An 18,886-nucleotide genomic window follows, 5' to 3' on the forward strand; every position below is an offset into this window, starting at 1 on the left:
GTTAACTTCTTTTTTTTTCTTTTCTCTTCTTTATTATCGCACATTAAGATCAAACCTCAGAAGACGGACCAACCTGTGATTTCTGGAAGTTAAACCTCTGCCACAAGATGGCGCTGCTGCTCTCCTTAGTTTTCAGGGAGTTGTTATTTTTCCGTATTTCAGCAGTGCAACCTACAACGTCAATTTTTTTTTTTTTTTTTTTAGAACTCAGTAACTTTAATATAAGAGCATGTCAAAAATACCGTAAGTCTTGGAAGGCTCAAATATCTAAGCTTTTCTTCTATCTTCGATGCAGCACTACAATTACAATTCTTCAAAGCTTTCTACCAGCATTGAACGCCTCATCTCCCGTGCTGTAGGAAAAGTCTCTCAGCAGCATGGGGGACTCGTGCACGCGCATATTTGGTGATTTGCATGCTTAGTGTGTAATTATACTTGTTCCGTTTGAAATGTGTACATTCGAGAAACTGCTTACACAAATGTGAATGTGGAGGTGCGCATTTATAAATTGTGTTGCACATCGTGTTGTACAATAAGAAATCTTCTTTTACACTTGTGGATGTTTTATTTTATTTATTTTTTAACCATAAATCTTCCTGTGAATCTTCCCTGACAGGATGTGCGGATGAGGAGAATGTGTTGACTTGGGCTCCTCGTGGTTCCTGTTTTCCCATTGGTTGCAGAAACTCGTTTACATTTAGCTGCAGAAACCTGTTGGAACATTCACCAGAGAGATAAGAGGAAGCTCCAAGAACCTTCGGGGACTTTAGACCTGTGCCCGTCTCCCTGAGGCCGTCTGGGCCCCATGTGACGTAAAGGATCGCCGATGCGGCTTGCTGATGAGTGAGCGGGTTTCGGAGTTTGATCAGTTCTGCGCAATAACGACGCTCCTTGTGCTCTAAATGCAGCACAAGGAGGGAAATCTGTGCTGAGGAGGATTTCGTGCTCTTCCGATTTCATCTCCTTATCAACAGATTAGATTGATTCAATATTTTTTCCCGTTTTACACCAGATCAACAACTCAAGACTTGAACTTGAGACACCTTTGCTCTTTAATTAATTGTGTCGCCCTCCCCCGCCCCTCCTTTCTCCTCTCCCAGACTCCTTCTTGTCAAGTCCGTTCTTGTTTTGCATGAAATGTCTTCGTTACCAGGAATGGTCCCGCAGATGATGCGCCCGGGACCCAGACAGGACTACCAGCGCACTGGACTCCCGCTGGAAGGTGAGCGTCATAGGATGTAGGGCCCGGAGAGAGGCAGGCAGGAGTTCAGCTATTTTATTTAGAAATAAATAAATGAAATACAATTTTAAAAAAGAAAAGAAAGGTTTATATGCTTGGACTATTTGAAACCCCGCCTGCTCAGACTGAGTCGGTTTTATTGCTCTTATAAACATAAACTATTATTATTATTATTATTATTATTATTATTATTATTATTATTATTATTATTATTATTATTATTATTATTATTAAGAAGTTTTAGGGGTGAGATATTTTTGGAACTGGTCGTAAAATCTGTATTTATTCCCTAGCTGAGAATATATTTCGACGGTCCAATTCTGTGTTGTTGTTTTGTTTGTTTATTTGTTGTTGTTTATTTGTTTGTTTGTTTTTTGTCGAACTATTTCTGATAGCTGAATATTCAGCGGCCACTTTTATCAAATTTAATTCGCTCATGAAGTCTAGGAACGTGTGAACATGTACGAAACACCGAAAGGTCGGCAACTTCAATATCTGAAATGAGTGGCCCAGTGAAGACGAAAAGAGATCTTCTGCATCTTTTAATTCAATTTCAACAAGCATTAAAGAAGAATAAAAAGATCTACACGATTATAACACAGTAGCATAATTAACATATTCTTTTTTATTTTTTTATTAAAAAAAAAAAAACCTTTCTTGTGTGCCAGCGGTATCCACTGCTCTCGGGCAGGGACGGGTCAACCAGCTGGGAGGTGTTTTCATCAACGGCCGGCCTCTACCAAACCACATCCGGCACAAGATAGTGGAGATGGCCCACCAAGGGGTCCGTCCCTGTGTCATCTCCCGGCAGCTGCGCGTCTCTCACGGCTGCGTCTCTAAGATCCTCTGCCGGTTTCAGGAAACGGGTTCAATCCGACCAGGAGCCATCGGTGGCAGCAAGTCCAGGGTGAGACAACTCGATAAATACGTGTGTGTGTGTGTGTGTGTGTGTGTGTGTGTGTGTGTGTGTGTGTGTGTGCGCGCGCGCGCGTGTGTGTGCGTGAGGGCGCGCATGTTTGTGGACACCATGCAAAAGTGTGTACCTCAATGTGAGCGAGGTCCTGCAGCAGTTATCTACGTCGGACGTGGAGACGCGAATAGAGGAGTACAAGCACGACAACCCCGGGATGTTCAGCTGGGAAATACGGGACAAGCTGCTGAAAGACGGAGTGTGTGACAGAGGCACAGTCCCTTCAGGTTATTATTATTATTATTATTATTATTATTATTATTATTATTATTATTATTATTATTATTATTATTATGGCCGAGCAGCAAAGCGCTGCGAAGGCCTATTGTAATTGTATTGTTTATTATTGTTGTTGTTGTTGTTGTTGTTGTTGTTGTTGTTGTTGTTGTTGTTGTTGTTGTTGTTGTTGTTGTTGATAATATGACCGTAGGTCTATTTTTTTCTTACCACGCCTGGACCAATTACAGTGAGTTCGATCAGCCGCGTGCTTCGAAATCGATTCGGGAGAAAGGATGAGGACGAATGTGACAAAAAGGACGAAGAGGCAGAAAAAAGGAACAAACACAGCATAGACGGCATCCTGGGCGGCAAAGGTAGGAGCGACTGCTTTCAGACCGTCGGCTGCTCGGTTCTAAAGCGATAAACTGTCGACACATTGGGGCTCTGGTAGTTTTGTCGCTCTGGGGTTTTGTGTTTTCCCAGCAGGCGCTTAATTATTTATGTTGTGGAATCGCTAAAGTGGATCTGGGTCCCCTGGTGCTGGTTAAATGTTCTGCCGACAGCAAAGCAGATGGGCGACTGCTGGCTGCAGTCAGATTGAGTTAGATCACTGACACATGGCGGGGGCCCTCAGCAGCCTGTTAGGAGCAGAGCAGGAGCTTTTCCTAATGTCTGAGAAAGAAGAAGGGCATGATGATCAAACCTAGTAGACCTACAGTTGGAATGATAGGTTTACGATTTACTAAATTAAAAATGTTAATAGATTGATATTAAAACACACTTTCCTCTTATTGCATGAAAAATATTCTTTATTACTTTCGAGCCTCTCTCCTCCTTTGCACAGAGTATTTTCCTGCTTGCTTCCTGTCTTCCTGTCATCTAGGTCTTAAGTTTTAATAATTTGACGACTGAGCCTATTACAACTGGTAATGAAACTAGAGTGTGATGAATAGGCAATTGTACAGGAGAAGGTGTAATAGCTCCAATACATTTATCCCCTATCAGCTCTCTCTCTCTCTCTCTCTCTCTCTTTTTCCCCATCCACATGTTCCAAGTTCAAAGGCTTTAAAGCAGATTAAATTGAGCCCTTTATTTCTTTTCACTGTCATCCGTCTGGGGCGCACGGCATGTTTTGAATTCAGATTTCAATGTGTAAATCTGACGTGATGTTTCTGTAGGAAATGTTGAGAGCCTGCCCTGAGAGTCAGTTCTGGCTGTATTCCCTTGTTGCAAACAAACCAATCAAATATTGTTTTTAAGCACCAAAATAAAAATATGCTACATACAAGATGTAAATTTGTTATACACGGCATCACTTTGATATCAAAATAACAAAGAGAGAGAGAAAAAAGTTCCAAATGACTGGAGATGCTCCACTGAATCCTTTACATTATCTTCATGTCAATTAATGTTTTATGTCAGTCTGAAGAAAAACGCTTAAAAATGTGTACTTAAATAAAATTAAATATATATATATATATATGTGTGTGTGTGTGTGTGTGTGTGTGTGTGTGTGTGTGTGTGTGTGTGTTTTATATGTAAATACTAAATTATGTATTTACCTTAAATTCCTTGGTAACATGTTGAAGCCCTCTAGAAATCAGCCTTTTCTTTGATGTTGATAAATATTTTTGGCACATAATGCATAAAGACGGAAACTGTCTGTTGAAGTTGAGATGCAGTTGGAGTAGTCTTTGCATACGTGAGTGACAACACTTGCTTTGGTTCTCAAGTCCAGCTTGGGTGAATGTAGAAATATGTGTACAGCAAGGATTGGGTGCGTGGTACTTAAAGAAACATGCATCCACGTTCAGTGGCAAGTTGTAGCTGTCAAAAATAATTTTCCCCAGGCGCACACTTTTACTCCACACCACCTTCATATTTGAGCAGGTTGAAATAAGGGCCCAAATGTTTGGAGGGTGATAACACAATCATCCCAGCATTGGTCTGGGGCTGTGAATCAGTTTATTAAAGTGGGATTCATTTCCCCCTCCTGCCCCCCTGGCTTGCACCAAAAATCCTGGTCTTAATGAACATACTAAAAATGTGGTGGGAATAAATCAGTGTGAAGCACTGAGGAATTTTTTCAGCACTAATAATTTGAACTGTTTTACTGTCTCATGTCAAAGCGTTTATTTGCAAGTCAATTTTTTGCTGCTGGCCAATATAAAGCAAAACAAACAATCAAAAAAAAATCACCTAGATAATTGCCTAAATTAGCAAGCCCCACATGGATAAGCCTGTTCAGCAAAACAGGCTTTTTTCTTTTTAATTCTGACATTGAATTAAAAAGAAAAAAGTTTATTCCTGGCTTCTCCTTTCCCTTCAAAGTCGACAATAACATCTTTAGTAGCAAAACTTTAGGGTCATAATTGTTTCAGAGTTTTAGAAATAATGGAAAAATTAAACAGAAAAACAGGAAGCAGCTGGAGAGACAGAGAGGGTTTCAACCACACACTTGGACTCTCTTGTTTGTTTAGTGAAAAACATTCACACCAACTCTACCCTTAGTGACAATTTTTTCTAGATTATATATATATATATATATATATATATATATATATATATATATATATATATATATATATATATATATATATATATATATAATTGTTAAAAAATTGTTAATTTTGCAATTAGGTTGAGACAAAATGTTGAGACAAAAGGTGGTGTATTTGTCTATGTAACTTGAATGCATCTGTATATATCTATAGATATATACAGATGCATTCAAGTCACATAGATGAATCCACCACCTTTTGTATTTTAGAAATTCAGTTTTAGCGTGATTGACTTCAAATGAATGTTTCTAACGGATTTTATAAAAACTGGGTGAAAAAAAAAACACAAGTATTGACTTTTATTTTCAGTTCTTTAATGTTATAATTTATTTAAAGCAAAATTCACCCTCAAGTCGACTTTTTTTTTGTTGTTTTTGTTGATAAACTGTCTAAATAGGTTATTTAGGATTCTATCTTTTCGTTTTTCTACAAATCTTGACATTTTTGGGGAATTCTTTAAGTTCTGCGTTATTTTGCCTAAAACCTTCTCGCTGCTGGTCGAACAGTTGTTGGGCAGTTGAATTTCTCCATTGGTTGCAGCGGTACGGCTCGGCACCACTTTGCTCCCTCCCTCCCCACCACATCGCAGCCCATCTTCAGTCTACAGCTGCAGCATGCTTACCAGTGTCACTCCTGGTAACCATCAAATGATGCTTGGAAGGCCTTTTGCTTAAGGATAATGCCGTATCTCAATATAACGATTGTGGAGCTTATTACCAAAGTTGATTATTAAAACAAACCGCTCTGCATTTTCAACCAATCTGATGTCAGGTAGGTATAGAAAGCAAGCATGTGAACATGGGAGTTGGAATATGTTTTTTCATATATGGTTCTGCAAACACACAAGCAGCTGCTGCAAGGGAAAAAAAAAAAGAAAAATGAAGCTGGTCATTCTTTTGTGCCTGCCCTGAAAGAGCTGATGAACCACTCCGAATTGTTTACTGAAACAGTATATGCTGCACACGTCATGAAAGAAGGCTGACAGTCTTTGAAGTGGCCCTATTGTTCCTTCAAGACAGAAGCATGAATGGTTGTGCACAGACTCCCGCAACCTGACGTGATTCAACTAGACAACAGCAAAACGGGGAGAGAAAAGCTTCTCTTCTCAGATGTGTCGGCTGGTCAGCATTTGTAATCTCCTCCCTTTAAATATCTATACAGGGCATTGAGAAAGCTGTTGAGTTTTGTTACTTCTATTCAGATACGAGGAACAAAGAATCGACTGCCAGGTTTTTGGAGCACGCAGGTTTATGGACCGGTAACAGCAAGAGATCCCAAAAACCATTTGACGTCAACTTTTCAGAAGTGTTGCATTTAGTTTGGAAACATGAGACAGTTAATTAATAAAAGAAGTCTTAGCTTAAATGCAAGTAAAAGTTACTGCAGACTGTGTATATTTCTAGAAGTGAGGCTGGTATTGACTGTTAGAGGGACTATTGATAAAAATGAGAATTTTTGATCTAATTTAGGCACATTTGTATGGCAGGATGTTGAACCATCTCCACTGTGCCTTGAGAAAGAGATCTCTGACATAATTTTAGTTATATATCTCTTGAATGTATTTATTTCAAGTTTCTATTTTAAATAAATGTTTATTTAAAATTGTTATTTTTAAATAAAAGTAATGTTACAGGCGACCTGTCCAGGGTGTCTCACCCACTGACCGCTGGAGATAGGATAATGTTAACTTAAACAGCTTTGGATCTTTTCTGGACAAAATCTTCTCTGGATTCATAAAGTAACACTCCTGAGTTTTGGTCAGCTGTCCTGGAACAAATCATAGTTCAGGTTAAAGCATTATTTAAGGTTTTAGGAATTAAGTTGAAGTTCAAATTTTAAACAAAATAAGGGAGATACGCTGTAAACCTAAATCCAAATCTCACCAATTTAAACAGGAAAATTAAGTAAGTCCAATTGTCTTTTCGCTGTTTTCAGGAAGCCAAATGGAAGAAGTGTCAGATGTAGAATCGGAGCCTGATCTCCCTCTGAAAAGGAAGAAGCGCCGAAGTCGGACCACCTTCACAGCAGAGCAGCTCGAGGAGTTAGAAAAGGCTTTTGAAAGAACACACTATCCTGACATTTATACCAGAGAGGAACTGGCCCAGCGGACCAGGCTGACTGAGGCCAGGGTTCAGGTAAAACACAGACACATCTTCAGATGGGGCCGGCTGTGCGGGACCGGCTGCAGCTTCCAGAACATTGCTCGATTAAAGAGCTGCTTTAGCAAACAAGTTAGGATAGCCTTTATTAGCTCAAAATCAGAAACACAGTTACATTTTCAAATGTAAAACTTATAAACAAAACCACATTACAACAGCATAAAAACATTCAATCGTGCACACGATTAATACAAATACAATTATATTGTAAGAATGTCTTTGGCTGCTTTTTAGATGAGTCAAGACAGGCAGAGCCACATAAAAACAAATGAAGCTTGTTCCATGGTCAGCATGCAGAAGTGTGGAATGAGTGATTCCCCCAAGTTTTATAGTAATAGTCCTTGAGTCCTTGACTTTGATTTGAGTACCTGAGTATGTGGCTTTAGCCATTCAGTAATATAGAAAGTTTCTTTATCAACCAGGGCCCTGAAAGGTAAAGTCAGGATTTTAAAATGAACTCTAAAATTACAAGGTAGCCCGTGAACAGACAGTAAAACCGCATTGACACGAGTTTTTCCTGTTTGCTCCACTTTGAGTCTCGCTGCAGAGTCTTAGGACAAGCTGAGGTAAACAAGAACATTGGTCTGCTGTGTTTCATATGGTTGATATGAATAAAGTTTAGAGCGTAAGTGGTTTTAGATTAATATACACGTTAAGTCTCAGTTTTAGATTAAAAGTGATATAACAAACCAATGTAAAACGTGTGCATGAACAGCCTTTCAAAATGTAAATAATAGCAAAGTAACTTAAGCGGGAAAACTCAAGCTGGTGTGGGATTGGAACGGTCATGACACAAGGCATTGTTCACTAGATATTCAACACACACTCCGTCTGTCAAATGTTCTTGTGTTTAAGGTGTGGTTTAGCAATCGCAGAGCCAGGTGGCGCAAGCAAGCAGGAGCCAGTCAACTAGCAGCATTCAACAACCTCTTGCCCAATGGATTTTCTTCAACAGGGGTGTCAACATTTTCCACATATCAGCTTTCAGAATCAGGCTACTCCTCTCTGTCCCACGGTAAAGCACACATCAAATGTCGTCATTCGTTCTTTCTATAGAGGCCGGTTCTTTTCTACACTGATATTCTTTTTTCTCTGTTTACCTTGGGATTTGTGAAAGGAACATTTAGGGTTTTTATCGTTTTGCTCTGATTTCGATCTGTCGGTATTCTGAATAATTTAAAGGGGTCAACAAATTGAAAGGATGAACTTGGTTCCCAGCCATATGGTTTGTCTTGGAAGTCCTGGTGCTGGACAAAATCTGTGCTGTTGTGTTATTAAACCAACATTAAATATTAAAAGACATTAGGTTGTCTTAAGCTAACACTCAAAATGAAACGTTTGGGACCATATGGATGGATTATTAACAGGTTCAGCCAAAATAAACAAAGTAAATTCAATTTTAACTGAGCATCTATGATGAGTAGAACAGATTTTTCATGAAGTTGTTGTACAACAAAGATGTGTAGTTTCCCTCATTGAGCAGAGTTTCCAGTTGCAAGGCTCCTCTCCAGTTGATTTTTCTCTGAATATACTGTGCTTGAATATATTGTGCTTCTGCAAAGTCAGTTCCAACTTGATGCAAGTTTTAAAAACAATGCAGTCAGAATCATTGCCTTATTCTAACTGGCTAAAGAGTTTTCTGTCTAAGGAAGCCCAGGAGATTGCACTGAGTCACTGACCAGCAGCATTCAGTCCTCCTGGAAGAGCATTTAGCAATAGTGTAGAGACTGTGGACAGTCAATTACATCGAGTCGTTGTCTTTGCTGTAACTCCTCATACTGAGCATGTATGTAGCGACAGCAGAGAACTCCATTTTGACAAGAAGAAACTTCCAGCTGAACCTGGCATGAGAATGACACGGGGTTTAAGAAGATAGAGCATTCACAAAGAAAACTAAGAACCACCAATACTGGAGGACTTTCTATGCTTAAAAATGTAGACATAATATTAGCATTAGCTCCATACCTATCAAGCTTTGGACTTGAGGATACGGGAAATATTTATCCGTCTGCTGCTGCTGTGGGAGGGCTAGAGACTCCATTGGTGGAAGACCAGCATCAGAGGGGAAGAGGTGGGTGGGTGAAGAAGACTACCGTAAAAGGAATAGGGAGTGGGTGAGTGATGTGTCATGTAATTACTACAATATGGGAAATCTATGGGAAAATACTAATACGGGAGCAAGGTGGGACAGAGGGGTAAAATAGGGTAGTTTCTCTGTCAAAACAGGAGAGTTGGCAAGTATGATTAGCTCCTTTTGTTCCTTTTTCTAGGAGAGGGACCAGCTAAAAGCTCTCAGTTTAAAGTGTATAATTGTATAAGATGAAAGAGAGCACAGAGAAGCTCAGACAGCCAATAGCCATGTCCAGGAGTGAGTGTTGGATTTGGAGTATAAGCAAAGCACAGTACAACTCACTGCTACCAGCTTCACACTCCATATTTAAAGAGTAACTCTTTCAAAGGATAACCCAGCAATATATCTAGTGTTTCTTTATTAACAATGTGGAAGTAGAAAGCCAGATAGAACGCTTAAATCTTTCCTTATTTAAGAATGAGAAATAGCTACATAGATGTTTTTGCTCTTAATAACGTCTGTTGCTCATACACACATTGTTGTATGATCATTTTCAGAGAATGACGACACGATTCATCGTCCACAACCACTTCCTCCATCCACTGTGCACCAAATCGGTTTGTCCAATGCAGACAGCGGTCCTGCCTATGCTCTTTCCTCCAACTGCAATGGGTTCTCCAGTTATTCTGATTCGTTTTTGAGCTCTGCAGCTCAGAGCAATCCCGTCAACAGTGGACTTTCACAACAAGTAAGACCGAGTTTCCAGTTGCAAGGCTCCTCTCCAGTTGATTTTCTCTGAATATACTGTGCTTGAATATATTGTGCTTCTGCAAAGTCAGTTCCAACTTGATGCAAGTTTTAAAAACAATGCAGTCAGAATCATTGCCTTATTCTAACTGGCTAAAGAGTTTTCTGTCTAAGGAAGCCCAGGAGATTGCACTGAGTCACTGACCAGCAGCATTCAGTCCTCCTGGAAGAGCATGTAGCAATAGTGTAGAGACTGTGGACAGTCAATTACATCGAGTCGTTGTCTTTGCTGTAACTCCTCATACTGAGCATGTATGTAGCGACAGCAGAGAACTCCATTTTGACAAGAAGAAACTTCCAGCTGAACCTGGCATGAGAATGACACGGGGTTTAAGAAGATAGAGCATTCACAAAGAAAACTAAGAACCACCAATACTGGAGGACTTTCTATGCTTAAAAATGTAGACATAATATTAGCATTAGCTCCATACCTATCAAGCTTTGGACTTGAGGATACGGGAAATATTTATCCGTCTGCTGCTGCTGTGGGAGGGCTAGAGACTCCATTGGTGGAAGACCAGCATCAGAGGGGAAGAGGTGGGTGGGTGAAGAAGACTACCGTAAAAGGAATGGGGAGTGGGTGAGTGATGTGTCATGTAATTACTACAATATGGGAAATCTATGGGAAAATACTAATACGGGAGCATGGTGGGACAGAGGGGTAAAATAGGGTAGTTTCTCTGTCAAAACAGGAGAGTTGGCAAGTATGATTAGCTCCTTTTGTTCCTTTTTCTAGGAGAGGGACCAGCTAAAAGCTCTCAGTTTAAAGTGTATAAGTGTATAAGATGAAAGAGAGCACAGAGAAGCTCAGACAGCCAATAGCCATGTCCAGGAGAGAGTGAGTGTTGGATTTGGAGTATAAGCAAAGCACAGTACAACTCACTGCTACCAGCTTCACACTCCATATTTAAAGAGTAACTCTTTCAAAGGATAACCCAGCAATATATCTAGTGTTTCTTTATTAACAATGTGGAAGTAGAAAGCCAGATAGAACGCTTAAATCTTTCCTTATTTAAGAATGAGGAATAGCTACATAGATGTTTTTGCCTTACGAATAACGTCTGTTGCTCATACACACATTGTTGTATGATCATTTTCAGAGAATGACGACACGATTCATCGTCCACAACCACTTCCTCCATCCACTGTGCACCAAATCGGTTTGTCCAATGCAGACAGCGGTCCTGCCTATGCTCTTTCCTCCAACTGCAATGGGTTCTCCAGTTATTCGGATTCGTTTTTGAGCTCTGCAGCTCAGAGCAATCCCGTCAACAGTGGACTTTCACAACAAGTAAGACCTTGTGACATCACTAACACTGAGCCTGTCTCCACTCAGCCTGCGGCCTGGCATGCATTGTGCAGTTGAAAAAAATGGCGGCCTCTGTTGGTGAAAAACATAGTAAGGACATTTTTTAATAGTTTTTTTAAAGTATCACAAACAGTGATATTTAGGTCAGTAGGTTAATAGGAATAGGGCTGTATCTTATCTTGTTCTGTGTGTTTGTGTTTGGTAAGAGCTCCCAGGCCATATCCTACACTATATCAGCTGGGTTTCCTTGGAAAGAAGACTTTTCTTTTGTTGTTTTACCAATTCCAAAAATAAAATGAACCTGAAGGCACCACTCACCTTGCGTATTTCGCTGAGTGGTAATATTGTTTGGTAATAATACACTTGATAATTCCTACACCTTGATATAAAAAGTTTGATGACAATCTTGAAGCACCTCTTCTCTCTGTTTGCAGGTTATGAGCATCATGAGTAATTCATGCCGTGTTTCCTCGAAGCCACACCATGACTTCCCCCTGTCACCTCGCCCAAGGTCTTTGGACTCTTCTTTATCCAATATTATGGCCGCCAACGGCAGTCAACAGTCAGCTGAGGTCTCTGTGAAGATGGCGGAGAGCTTTCATTCATCTGAATCTTACTCCCCAACCACATACGGCACCACCAGCTACAGCATGGACCCAGTTGTGACAGCTGCCAGCTACCAGTACAGTCAGTATGGTCAGAGTGAGTGTTATTTTATTACATGTGTTAAAGCTTTTAAAGCTGCACTATGCAACTTTTATTAAAAAGTGTTTTTTACGTGTTTAAGCTGTGGCTATACAATAGAATATGACAACGGTGATCCATGGAAAGATTTGAGTTCTCTGCCTTGTTCTATGGTCCTGCTGTCATCTGTTGAAATATGCTGCTGCCAAACACTTTGTGTATGCGTTGCTCAGATCCTCCCTCTTTCTCTCTGCTATGCTACATCTGGTTCGCCTCAATGGAGTCAGCCGTGAATGCTCAGGCTAGTTAGCATGGTCGCTGGTGGGGGCAGATAAACAGTTTTCCTGGAAAGTTGTTCCTCTACTATCAGCCTATTGATCAGTGTACACTAGATTGATTGACAGTGGTAAAACCTTCCAATAGTAGCTCAGGGAGGAGGTGACGGAGCTCAAACTATTCACAGATTAACTGTCTCATAATATACTGTACCAACAAGAAAACCAGCTGCAGGTGGGCAAACGGGAGTCTTTCTGACATCACCTGTAAACATGATGCTAAGATATTTAAACTTCTGGATCAGTAACAGCCCCCGGCTTGTGGAGAAGTCCACAATTTTTCCAGTATTATTTCCATGGTTTGGTATAAAGTATCTTTAAAACAATTACTATATTAGCACACTACTTTTGCATGCTATACAACGTAACACTGTTTTAAACTGTACTGAAACAAGACAGGAATGTTTGAAGGAAGCAGTAAGCAGTTAAGCTCACTCAGAAAGCTCTTTTTTTCTGATAGCTGGTATTAATTCTCAACAAATATTTACTCAGTTACTGACGTTGCTCCTCCCAGGTTCAGCTGGTGATGCCTCCTCAGACAGGACGAGTGACGGCGGTGATATTATAGGATCTGTGCATGTTTGGGCGTCTGGGAGGAGATAGGCAGCGTCTGACAGTCCAGATCAGAAAGAAAACTATCACACCTTTGCTAAGAAGTTTTAAAAAAAAACATGCATGGGCAGGACTATCTGCCAAGATGTCATTTACCTAAAGAGCTGGTGGGGGGCAATATTTGTGTGTGAGGGAAGAGGGATTGGGACAACGGAGGTAGGGATGGGTGGTAAGGGGGGAGGCGATTTGTGGAAGGGCTTAGTGACAGGGACCCTTTAAGAGAATGTTTTTCCTGCCAGCCAGGTTTATACCTTAAATCCTCTGAGGAGGCAAACAGATAGTCCCTGCCTCTGAGATATAATGTGTTTACACATAAGCACACTTTTGTACATGTCAGTTATTTTACTCCTGTGGACTCTGACATCTACTGGTACCTCTTTATAGCAAAGGTCACATGTCAGAGTAAAGTGCTAAAAATGATTGCAGAAATGCTAGCTTGGAATTGAGATCAAAACCAGTTCATAAAAATTTACTGTTTGAATACTGTTTTGAAAGGTATCCTGTTGACATGTAACTGTTGAGCTGATTGGAATTTCAGTCCAATTCAGTTTATGTTTATATATATATATATATATATATATATATATATATATATATATATTTATATATATATATATATATATATATATATATTCAATTCAATCACATACAGTTCAGCTGATCCTAGTTACTGTTCACTGAACAGTATGTTCAATGAAATATTCAATGTTGATTAAAAAGTTTATACCTAAGGAAATGCAGCAGATGACTTGATTCAATCTGCTGGGAAAGAATATCTTAATAGATAGCATCCATCCTTTTTTGTCAGTTTGAACCTCTGAGCTCAGGAAGGCCTTATATGGTCTCTGTGACAATAAAAACATCTATAAGAAGTCATTTTTCCCAGTGCAATAAGCATTGTTAGCCAAACTAAATATGACAACATTTATCTTTGGCATACAAAATGCTTTATTCTATTTACAAAATGTTGTCATTGTGATATTTTATAGTTTTATCTTATGTTTTTCTCATTATATATACATATATATGCATTATATTTGGACAATAAAGCAAGACAACAACTGTATGGAAATAAAATGTAGGTTACCAAAACAACCCAAAGGAAATGAAGGTTGTTAAAGTGTTAAGTTTGCTTAAATGAATCCACAATTAGTTGAACATGTTGGGCTAAATATGTTGTAATTTTCCTATTAACTAAAGAAGTGATGTTTGTAATAAATAAAAACACATAATTACATAATTACATTAATAAAACATTTTTGTTATATTTTTTGTTATATTTCTGACTCATGGGGAAATTGGGGACTTTGTACCTGCACAATGCCTGCTGGCTTGATGACACAGTTGGATCAAAGGAAGGAACAGAAGAGTTCAGTAAACACAGGAAGACTAACTTCCAAACGTTGTTTTTTTTTTTTTTCTTATCCTGTTGCATTTGACTGGTCTAAATTTAGGCAGTGAAATACTGCATCACTGTTGGCTGTAATTTAAAAAAAATAGTTATGAGTCTGCATTGTTTCCAAGTTGAAAAAAGAAGAGCGGAGTGGGAAAGAGTCAAACAAAACTTCCAAAACACCTACATTTGTGCTCTCAACATTTCTCTCCAGAAGACTTTGAGTTATTTTTACGAGCAAAATTAATGAAGGATGATCTAACTGATGGTTGCTACTCTTGCAAGCAAAAAACAAATGTTGCGTCAACAATTAGCATTAGCTCACCACTGGCTGGCGAGAGAACGACACTGGGAGAAACACCAGAGACAGGCAGAAGTGAAAGCTGTTAAACGATAACGAAGCTATTGCCACTGCCATCGGTACTGGATGTGAAACCACAGAACTGACACCAGGCCGAAGACCAGACCCTAAAAAGGTGTCACCGGACCAAAGACCGGATCTGACACAGAGCTACAGAAGTACTTACCGGATCGCACAGAATGACCAGAGGTACGTGTCAATCATTATTTTATTTATGAAGCTGAAGTTGGCAGTAGCACAAGCACCAGCTTCTTCCGTCAACTCTTTCCTCTTCCTTCGTTTGTTCCTCCTCATCTTCATTACCACTTGTGATTTCTACACTGCCATCAATGTCAACTTGCCCTGGTTCAAACTAAAAGGCTTAATGTTACTCTTTGTTGTTTTGGCTGGATGGAGTTAGCATAATCAGACATGAGACACGTCATTTACCCAGAATCTATTACAGTGTAATGAACATGGTGACAGCCATGACAATATTTTATTTAAATTTATAAAAATCATTACAGCCCACAGTGTTCTGTATAGTTTTTACATCTAAAATAAATATTTCTCAAATAAACTCTATTGTCATCTGTAATTATAAACAGTGCAGTATATATAGAAACAAAATTAAGTTTGTTTCAGGTATTTCACAGCTTTCATTATGATTATTATCATAAAAATCTATTTAATGTTACAACTGCATGGAGGTTCTGTGTATCACAACTTAATTTAGTTTTCTACATAAACTTAGTCTGGCTGTAATTAAGCTCAGAATGCCAAAGAGACTTTGATATTGTGAGGCTGTTCTTATAACTCGTTCATCAGTGTTTTTATCTTCTTCATATTTTTGCAGTCTAAGCAAATGAAGATGAAAGAGGAAGCCAGGGATCAGGAATTAGAAAACCTAAAGACTGTCCTGTCTCAGAAGAGGCTCTGGTTCCACCAGATCACCAACCAGTTCTGAGGATGAAGCTCCACATCGTCTCCATGGTGGAAAGCTTTTTTTTTTTTTTTTTCTTAAACTGAACAGCTGGCCACATTTTTAACAGCAAAAACTGGTGTGTTACCAACGCCACTAAGTACTTAATAAACATGATTTGATTAAAAAAATTACTGGACAGTATTTATTTCCCTTGTTAATCTATCATTTCTCTTTCATACATTCCATTCATTGCTAGCTTTTACCCTGCAATGGACTGGTGACCTGTTCAGGGTGAACCCGCCTCTCACCAGTTGACTGCTGGAGATGGACACCAGTCCTCCTCACCACCCTGTAAGGATATTTGTGTTGGCTGATGCATGAATGGAAAGCTTTTAAGGGAGTTTGTCCCCCTTAAATCTCTAAACTGATAAAACATACTTTAAGTTAATGCATCAACTGATTTTATATCACTGACTGTTTTTCTACTTCTCCCATTTACACACGCAGACAAAGGAGACAATCTGAAATGTTTTTTCACCCCAGGCATCCGGCCCCAATCATCATCAGTTCTTTTGAAGCAACATACATAGCGAGTCCACAACGTCATTAAATTGTAAATTATACTTTTTTTCTGCACTTTTTCACATACAAGTGCGTTCTCTGTCCAATTGCTCTATTGTTCTTTTTTGTAGTTTTCTGTAAAGTGCAGTGGTGTGGTGAATGGGAATGTTCTGTCATTGATGCTCACTGTTTTAAGGAGAAATGTCAGTTTGTCTGAACTAATACTGAAATCCTGTGACATTGAATTAAAACAATATTTTTAATTTGTATTTGGTGAAATATTTTTCATATTTCCTCTAAAGTGCACATATTTATAGATACTCATCAGAGTATCTATAAATATCTAGATACTCTGGAGAGTATCTAGATATTTATAGATATATACCTGTACAGACAATATGCTACTCCTTATTAGCATATTGTCTGTAAACTTTTAATATTGACAGTTAGTACAACTCTGTGTTAGTAAATTGCCTATGTACTCTTGACTATGTGACTATATTTAATACAAAAGTAATTTTTTTCACCTGGAGAACATGTTGAGTAGGCCGTTCAACCTTCAGTGTATTAATATATTAATACACAATAATAAAACCTTCAGTATTTAATATATTTACTGCAGTACTGTAGTGTGTACTGAAGCATGTAATGCACAAAGTAATAAAGGATCAGTTACTAAAAACTTCACTTCCTTACTAATTATAAGAAACCAAAGTATAACAGAGCACATAGTCGCCTCAATACTAGGATTTCAAAAGTGTAAGGTGTGAATTTGGAATACATTCAAAATACAATTTAAATGTAATTCTTTCTCAAACTAGTACACTTAATTTTTACTCATCAAGCATGTAAATAAAACATAAACAGCCATATTATTAAAGTGTACAAAGAAAACTTTAATTGTTCCAGTTTAATGCACAATAGTGCACTTGATTCACTTCAAACTGTGATTTTCAAAAATTTCATTGCAACTAAAATATATCAAGTACAAATATAGTCGCTTCAAAATAACATGTTTTAAGTCAAATAATTGTTTACACACTTGAAGTAAACTGGGGATTAGTCTGGCTTCAAGTATTCTAAGGTTTGATCTATTTATTTTTCACAAGGGTAGTTCAGGAGTTTGGTCTTGACAAATCCAGAAATAAACATGCAGCGTTCTGCACTACATGTCAGTCAAAGAAACACAATTCAGGAGCTGCAACTCATTCCACCTCTGTCCTGTTATTGTTTTCTTTTTTCACCTGCACTTTCCCAGTACACTGGCGTTTTGCAGCTCTGTTTGATTTATGATCAATTAAACTTAAAGTAAAATTTGAAAATAATTTGTCTTTTAATTTTCTATTTTGTCACCTGTCTGTTCCCAGCTGCTGTGGATTACTTGGCAAAGAACATTAGCCTCTTCAGTCAGCACAAGATGAAGCTGACCAATCACTCAGCTGTGCTGGGAATGCTGCATGTCAGTACCGGCCAGGCCTACTAGTACTTTAAACAAACGGCAGCAAACCTAACCACCAGCAGCCCCTACGACTCCTGCTGCAACACAAAAGTCACACGGAGGTTTCCCACCAATGCCAGTGTTGTTTTTTCCTGCAGACTAAGAGCCACAACACCTCTTGAAATATCTCTTCCAGTAAATGTTTGGTACTTGATTTGGAGAGTTTAGACTCTCCGTGGTGGTTCACCAATGCAGCTCCACTGTTCTACATTTGTATTAAATGGCCATGTTTGTCTTGTTTGGTCTTTTAGGGAAATGTAAATGTTGCAAACTGTGATTGTTTTGAAAACATGCTATTCTTTTGGGACATAGTGACCAACATTCACATGAAATAACAGCAGGAAGGAAAGAGACAGTGAGCTGGAGTTATTCCAGAGTTTATTCATCTTTCTCTTAAGTCGCACACCTTAACCATTAAGCAAACTCAGTGGAATCAAAATGAGTAACATTAATATTCATTTGCTTCACGTATATGTTAAATGTGAAGAAATTTAAAATTCTGTGCCAGTATTTCCATTATGTGATTAAAGATTTTTTTTTATTATTTAAATGTTTTATTTCTTAAGTTTGTGCGGTCATTAGCAAGAACCATCTCTAAATGTACTGTATACTAAAATTAATCTCTTTAAAAGAATCTCTAATTTATTTAATATTTGAATGATAGCAAAAACAAATAATACAGGTTTTGTCCAAATGGATCTAAATTCTGACAATAAAGAGATGTATTCCAGAGAAAACGTTCCTTTTCCCCCCCTTTTATTTATTTAAATGCACTTGCACTCCTAGTTTGAAAAAGCTTTTGTTTTAAGTGTAATCCTCTCTTTGTATCTTTGTTTCTGGTTTGAAGAGAAAGTGTGAACTTTTCTTTCTAACTTTAACTCTGAATTCTCTCTGCACTTTGAAAGAGGAAGCGGCAGCCTGTGGACACGCTGCATAAACTTTGAGTTGTCTTGTTGATGGGAGCACGGCATGGAGAAACCGTGTGGCTGTCTGTTGCTCTATCCATATTGATACCTCATCATGGTTAGATTGTGTTTTATTTTATTCATTTTATGTTTAGCTGGATTGGATTCCTGGAACGTCCATGTGGTAACGATACGAACCACTGAACGGAGAGAAAAAAACTGAACTGAAAAACACATTTTGACTTGATAAACGACTGAAAAGACAAAATGAAATACTGAGCTCTGTAGGACTGAGGT

The 18,886-nt window shown here is 38.6% G+C and overlaps 1 protein-coding gene across 1 annotated transcript; it reads left to right on the plus strand.

Annotated features, from left to right (window-relative positions):
- Positions 1-420: 420 nt before the first annotated feature.
- LOC122820754 (paired box protein Pax-7-like) lies at positions 421-18,425 on the plus strand. The gene is made up of 12 exons (XM_044098373.1): positions 421-493; positions 617-843; positions 1,101-1,222; positions 1,909-2,147; positions 2,308-2,437; positions 2,678-2,803; positions 6,926-7,125; positions 8,005-8,164; positions 9,778-9,944; positions 11,286-11,318; positions 11,771-12,038; positions 17,554-18,425. Exons 2-12 carry the CDS (start codon positions 827-829, stop codon positions 17,667-17,669), a joined length of 1,578 nt encoding a protein of 525 aa, XP_043954308.1. The 5' UTR covers positions 421-493; positions 617-826; the 3' UTR covers positions 17,670-18,425.
- Positions 18,426-18,886: the final 461 nt, after the last annotated feature.

This window comes from Gambusia affinis, linkage group LG01, assembly GCF_019740435.1.
Source record: "Gambusia affinis linkage group LG01, SWU_Gaff_1.0, whole genome shotgun sequence".
NCBI lineage: Eukaryota > Metazoa > Chordata > Actinopteri > Cyprinodontiformes > Poeciliidae > Gambusia > Gambusia affinis.

Coding starts and splice junctions, on each gene's coding strand:
- LOC122820754 (XM_044098373.1), top strand. Junction 2,148..2,307: donor TCGGTGGCAGCAAGTCCAGG/GTGAGACAACTC, acceptor GAGGTCCTGCAG/CAGTTATCTACGTCGGACGT. Junction 8,165..9,777: donor CTACTCCTCTCTGTCCCACG/GTAAAGCACACA, acceptor GATCATTTTCAG/AGAATGACGACACGATTCAT.